At 34.5% G+C, this 7,049-nt stretch overlaps 1 protein-coding gene across 22 annotated transcripts in view; it reads left to right on the forward strand.

Annotated features, from left to right (window-relative positions):
* Positions 1 to 4,020, forward strand: part of LOC106762274 (DNA damage-inducible protein 1) — a 17,991-nt gene extending 13,971 nt beyond the window's left edge. For 8 of the 22 annotated variants that reach the window (XM_022781132.1, XM_022781135.1, XM_022781133.1 and 5 more), the window contains 3 exons: positions 1,085 to 1,189; positions 1,262 to 1,352; positions 3,389 to 4,020. In XM_022781132.1, the coding sequence (XP_022636853.1) occupies positions 1,085 to 1,137 (53 nt within the window). In that variant the 3' untranslated portion in view covers positions 1,138 to 1,189; positions 1,262 to 1,352; positions 3,389 to 4,020. The other 14 variants (XM_022781140.1, XM_022781141.1, XM_022781144.1 and 11 more) reach the window with 13 other exon arrangements.
* The last annotated feature ends 3,029 nt before the right edge of the window (positions 4,021 to 7,049 follow it).

A 7,049-nucleotide genomic window follows, 5' to 3' on the forward strand; every position in this document is an offset into this window, starting at 1 on the left:
TGAAAACATATTATAGTTTCTTAAATGCAAATTATCAGTTAACACTTCAATGTTGGAATTTGTGACATGCTGGAGAACATTCCTCTTAATGAGGTTTTTGATAATCTCAAATGCAGAAGAGAAGGTTTAACCTCTCAGCAAGTACAAGAGANGCTAGACTTGTTTGGATACAATAAGCTTGAAGAAAAGAAGGTAAAAAGTCAAACTTCACAATGCCTTTTTAGTTTCNTATTTCCTTTTCAAATTGTTTATCAGGTTTCTCATGAATAGCTTCTGCATATACCTTTTGATAATTGAACAGGAAAGTAAGATACTGAAGTTTTTGGGGTTTATCTGGAATCTCTGTCATGGGTTACGGAAGCTGCTGCNATCATGGCCANAGGCATGACACATGGAGGGGTAAATCTTCACCTTTGCTTTTGAGTTTAAACTATATATTCTCCATGATTTGTTAAGTTTAATTTAATGAATGAAAAAAAAAAAACAGCAATTTAACAGCTATGCTATGGATCAATCTGGTCTTTAATGTTACAATAAACAAATAAAGTTCATGCTATTTGTCAATTTTGCAAAACTTGATGTTGCAAAAGACAAATTTAAGTTGTTCCAGTAAGTCTTCTCATCATTTTTTTCTTAGTTTGATACTGCTGCGAATCTTTAAGTTCAAGAAAAGATAGTAAGTACTGNGAGGATTTTACGACTCTCTTGCTAGCTACTCTGTATTCTGTATTGCACTTTGAACATCACTCGAGTTCTTAATTTGCCAAGATTCGGTTGTGGCATGCATTTCCTAATTGGTTTTTGCATGCATGGTTGTATCCTCACTCTATATTTTTGGATTGTACAAATGAACTTTTGAAATTTAACAACAGATGTTGTTTAGTTTAGTTTTGGAATTGTACAAATAGAACAATTAATTCAAGATAATGATATTTATCAATTTAATTGTAGCCTAAATATTTAATTGCATAAATTGCACTAACACCATTTATACTTCTTGATTCTTTAATGCAGATTAGGTGTTTTATTTCCTTCTCTGCTTCCTAATGTAAAGTAAGTATGTCTACTGAATCATTGTTTTGACAGATATTCAAGAATGCCACCATATTTGTTGCCTCTTGTTGTTACATCTATTAGGACAAGGATTGAAGAAGGATTTTGGTTGAAAAGTGAACGAAGTGGTCTGCTGGTTGAAAAGTGAAACGAAGTTTTGTTTGTCGTTCTCTAAAAATGACAGTATAACATTGATTTTTGTTGGCAGGCTGCTGCTATTGGTTGCTTGACGTTAGCTTTGTCTACCTCGCCATCTCCTGCTCAAATAAGGAATATGCTCTGTGACGAGGTTTCTTCAGGTGACTTCTGCTATTATTGATAATGAAAGCACACGTACAAGTTATTACTTAAAATTAATGAAAGTCTAAAACTTTAACATCTAGTTTTTCATAATTCATGGTTATAAATGCTGATTTTATTTTATCTACGTTCACTCAATAGTACTAACAAATATTTAATTCCAAAATCTCAAAATGAAAAAAAAATAATACAATGGTAATAATAAAATTATTGTTATTATTATTTGTATTTATTTAATTATTTTCTCGATGACCTAAAGNTATATTTTAGTTGAACAGGCTTTTAAATAGGTCCTGGCNAGAGATACATAGTAAGTTGACCNTGTAACTTTTTTTTCTTGTGTCTGATAAGTACTTGTCTGAATCGCTTCACTAATGAGAAAAAAAAAACAATTATGATAAGTCTTTATCTAATTCCCTTGGGATTGTTTCTTGTCCATTTAGATTAAGTTAAAACTTGAACTGCATTCCTCACTGACAGTGCAGGACCTGCATTTAGTTTCAAAAGTAAATTCTCATTTTGTGTGCCAGATTAAGTTAGACTAAGAATGATTAATCCTACTTATTCATTGGAAGGCCTGGAAAAGGATGTTATCATTTTCTAATAAAAATAATATTTATTTTGTGCCATGTGCATGGTTTACAGTGTAGAGTTGGTAGAATGTTAGGGAGTTGAACCTGTGAGACTATAAGTCACTAATGATTGACAGGATTGATTTACGTGAATTCATGTTTAGGCACAAGACATTACAGGTTGGATTTTGCACATTTCTTTTTCAGGTTACTTCTTTATTGGTTTGGTCTTATGTTTGCATTTGTGGGCTTTCCTTCAGGTCATATTGAGACTGAAAAGAAGTTTGGTGTACTTTCTACCTTATTTGAATATTTGAAACAATCGAGTTGCCTAACCATTTGCCTTGAAGCCTTGCAGGTAATCTTTTTGGTGTACATTGGTTAATTGTTTATTTGTTTGCATCTATAAATGGGTATGATGATGTATATGGTTTCTGGAATATGATATTTGCTGAGGCTTTTATTGGCATCTTGGCAATGCTTACATCCAAAGCACACTAATAATTTGTTATCACATGAAAAATTTATTAAGAAAAACAAAATAAAAAATACACGGGGGCTGAACCAAACCCATGTACAAAAATACAATGCAAACATCCTACCAAAGAACTAAAAAACTATAAGGGCCTGTTTGCATGAATTGATTTGGGAGGATGGATTGTACTGAGGAGGGAATTTATGAGTAACTGTCATGTTCGCATGTAGCGATTTTGATGTGTGATAGCGGATTTTGGTTAAAGTGCATTGTAGGTCTCATTTTTTATCAAAATCAGTTTTTGTCCCTCTACTTTAAAATGATGATTTTGGTCCCCATTTTTTATGATTGATGAATCTTGTACAATTTTATGGAACTTTACTAGAATAATGACCCTAGGAGTTTGACATCTTATTTTAGGAAATTAAAATATAAATTAAATACTATTCTAATTTATTTTAAAAAAATCGCCATCATCTTTCCTTATCATTCACCAATTATCAAAGTTACAAGTCCCAAAATCACCTTATTTAAGGTGTAGGGACTAAAACAAATTTTGTCCAAAAATTGAAGCCTAAAACACATTTAACCTCTATTTTATTTTATGCCATCATAGGCCTAGTATGTGGAGTCTAAGGCTTCGTACATTCTTTGACAGACCCGTGAGAATGCTACCAACACTTCCACAGTTTCTGATGTTTATGCGAAGATGTGTATAATTTTTATTCCACTACTGGTGGATGAGGTGATCTTTTTATATTCTTTCATTTTCAGCGAAGATTTGTCTTTAATATTTCAAATGTGTGATTCTTCATGGCATAAATTGTAGAGTTCGTTTTTTGCAAACTTCATGTGCTTTGAAGTCTCTACACTCGTTCCTCGTGGAGGTGTTGTTTTAAAGTGTTATTGCTAGTGTGTCTCAAACAGTGTGCAATTTGTGTTTGTTGTGCTCTATTTGAGAATATTTGTTATTTTTGGTTTGGAGCAGTGTAAAGGATGAGCGTGAGCGTGAACCTGTGATACAAACAACAGCTTTAGCACCTCTTGTGGACGCTCTGAAATTGCAAGGAGGTTTGAATTAATGACAAATATCAAGCATGCGCAGCCAAGAAAAGGGAGTTTATTTAATATCAAATGCTTCTGATATGCTTAAATTGTGTTGTATGGCCTGTAATTGATAGGATTATAATTGTTTGATCTGTTGAATTAGTGGAATTGTTTGTGCAGTATCAATTGAGACATTATTTGAGAGCAATAAGGATCAATTATGTGCATCAAGTTTACAAGATCGAGAAAGAGAAGTTCTAATTGCTTTATCTTTTTGTGCAAACTGGTTTGGTTTAGGGTTCAAGTGACGACAATCTTGTTCATTTGTGTTGCAGGATTGGAACATTAAGCTTCATGATGAGATTGAGCTAGTTGAAGGCTACATTTTGATCTAATGAAGCGTTGCAGTAGTGGACCGTACCAAGAAAGTAGCATAGCTTATGTTTTTTATTTTCCTTGTATTTGATTTGTAATGGGCTTGTGTAAGCCCACTGTTACTTTTAGTTTTAGCTTTGGTTTGTAAAAGGCCTTTTATAAAGTCCAAGTGCTTTGGAGGAGTTTTTAGTGCTCTTTCCAACTCTTGGCAACTTTCATTTTTCTTTTTAAATTTGACATAGCTAGACAGGTGAGTGTGTCTTGTTAGCCAAAGTTACAAGCCTCACTATAGGAGTAGAATTTCATATTGTTTGTCTGTCTTTGCATTTTGTGATCACGTTTTAGGGGTCATTAGAGTTTGCTAATTGTTTTTGTTTGTTTGTGAGTTGAGTATTTTTTATTTTAAAAGTGATTTTATTTTAAAGGGTAATTAGTAAGTATCTTAAGACATATCTCGCAAACTGTGGGTGATATGTGTATGGGTGAATAAGAGTGTAGTTAAAAGTTTGAATGTGTGGGAGGTGTGTGTGTAATTTATGTCTTTGTATGGTGGGTGTGTGTGTTTTCGTATGTGTGTGCGCATTTGTAATGTTTGTGTGTGTGTTTGAATGTGTTTGTGTGTGTTTGTTTTTGTGAAAGTTTGTGTTTGTTTGGGTAATGTTTGTGGGTGTATATGTGTTTGAGTGTGTATGTGTGATGTGTGTTTATGAGTGTGTGTATTGATGTGTTTATGTAGGTGATCTGTGTGTGTCCATGTTTGTGGGGGTAGGTGTGTGTATTTGCCTGTATGCATGTGTGTGTGAATGTGTGTTTGTGTGAGTGTTTATACAGTTACGTGTGTTTGTGTGTGTGTTCGTGTTTATACATTTATGTGTGTTTGTGTGTTGTATGTTTGTATAATATGTGTGTTTGTGTATGTTTGCGTGTGTCTGTGTTTGCGTGTGTTTATGTGTGTGTGTGGGTAGGTGTGTGTTTGTGTATGTGTATGTTTGTGAGGGTGGGTTTGTGTTTGTGTGCAAGTGTGTGTGTATTTGTGTGAGAGAATGTGTTTGTGAGGGAAATATACGTCTGTGACTGTGTTTGTTTCTGTATATGTATAGTTACGGGTGTTTATGTGTGTAATGTATTTGTTTATACAGTTATGTGTGATTATGTATGTGTTTGTATTTATGTGTAATATGAGTGTTTGTGTATGTAATATATGTATTAATGTTTATATGTATTTGTATTTGTGTGCTTGTGTGTGAGGAGGGGGGTTTGTGTTTATGTGAGTGTGTGTTTGTGTGTTTGGAAGTTTGCGTGAGTGACTCTGTGTGCGTAATATGTGTGTGTGAGGGGGTGTTTATAAGGTTGCATGCACGTATGTGTGTTTTTGCGTGTTTGTGTTTAATATGTGTTTGACTGTGCGTGTCTGTGTTTGTAATGTGTGTATCTGTATGTGTATGAGTGTGTATGTGTGTAAGTTTATGTCTATATGTGCGCTATGTGTAGTATGTGTTTGTTTGTTTGGGTATGAGTGAGTCTTGTGTACTTTTTTCTGTGTTTGCTTTTGTATTTGTATGTGTGTGTGATTTTTGTGAGTGTTTGTGTGATATTGTCTGCTTTCGTGTTTGAGAGAGAAAATGATTGTATTTGAGTGTCTTTGTGTGCATAATGTGTGTGTTGGGGTGGGGTAGGTGTTTATACAGTTGCGTGCATGTGTGTATATTTATGTGTTTAATATATGTGTTTGTGAGTGTGAGTGTGTGTATATGTGTGTTTAACTTGTGTATCTATGTGTGTAATAGTATATATGTGCGTGTGTAAGTTCATGTTTATACATGCATTTGTGTGTGTAATATATGTGTGTGTAAGAATGTGTGCGGGTGTGTGTATGTTTGTTTGGGTGTGAGTGAGTGTGTATTTTTATCTATGTTTTTATGTTTGTTTTAGTATTTGTATGCTTGTGTGTGTATGCATTTGTGTGTGTGGGCATGCGTTTGTTTATGTGTTTGTTAGTTATATGTATGCATGGGTGAATGGAAGTGTGGATATAAGTTTTTATGGTGTGGGTGTGGGTGTGTAATATATGTGTGCTTGTGTGTGTTTGTGTCTGTGTTTATGTGTGTGTATATGTCTGTGTTTATAAAGTTATGTGTGCTTGTGCATGTGTTTGTGTGTGTGATATGTGTGTGTGGTGTGTAGTATTTTTGTTTTCGTGGGTGAGTGTGTGTGTGTTTGTGTGTGTATGTAATACATTTGAGTGTGCGTGTGTTTGTCTTTGTTTGTGGGTGGGTGAGTGTGTATGTGTGTGTTTGTGTGTGAGTATATGCATGCATGAGTGTATGTGTATGTGTATGTGTGTGAATGTTTGTGTGTTTGTGTATGTAATATGTGTGAGTGATTTTGTGTCTGTGTTTATATAATTATGTGTTTTTGTGTATGTGTTTGTGTTTGTGTATGTATGAGTGTGTGTGTGTGTCTATGTATTTGTGTGTTTATGTGTGCGTGGTTACTAGTTTGTATGTGTGTGAGAAATGTGTGTGTAGTATGTGTTTGTGTGGGTAGGTGGGTGGGTGTTTGTGTGTGTAGGTGGGTGGGTGTTTGTGTGCGTGTGTAATATATGTGTCTATGTTTGTGAGGGTGTGTGTATGTTTGTGTGTGTGAATGTACGTGCGTGTGTGTGAAAGTTTGTGTTTGTGTATGTAAAATGTGTGTGAGAGTGATTCTGGGTTTATGTGTGAGTGATTATGTGTTTATGTGTTTATGTGTTTGTGTTTGTGTGTGTGTTTTTTAATGTGTGTTTGTGTATGTATGAGTATGTGTATGTGTGTCTGTGTTTGTGTGTGTGGGTACTAGTTTGTATGTGTGTGTGGGATGTGTATGTAATATGTGTTTGTGTGGATAGATGGGTCAGTGTTTGTGTGTGTAATATTTGTGTGTCTATGTTTGTGAGGGTGTGTGTGTGTTTGTGTGTGCGTGTGTGTGCATGTACGCGTGTGTCTATGTGTATGTGTTTGTGTTTTTGTGAATGTGTGTTTGTGTGAGAGTGTGGGTAATATGCGTGTTTGTGTGTTTGTGTGAGAGAGTGTGTTTGTGAGGGTAATATCCGTGTGTGACTGTGTTTGTTTTTGTATATGTACAATTATGTGTGTTCATGTGTGTAATATGTGTCTGTTTATATAGTTATCTGTGGTCGTGTATGTGTTTATATTTGTGTATAATGTGTGTTTATGTATGTAATTTAT

The sequence above is a fragment of the Vigna radiata genome, chromosome 5, assembly GCF_000741045.1.
Source record: "Vigna radiata var. radiata cultivar VC1973A chromosome 5, Vradiata_ver6, whole genome shotgun sequence".
Lineage (NCBI taxonomy): Eukaryota > Viridiplantae > Streptophyta > Magnoliopsida > Fabales > Fabaceae > Vigna > Vigna radiata.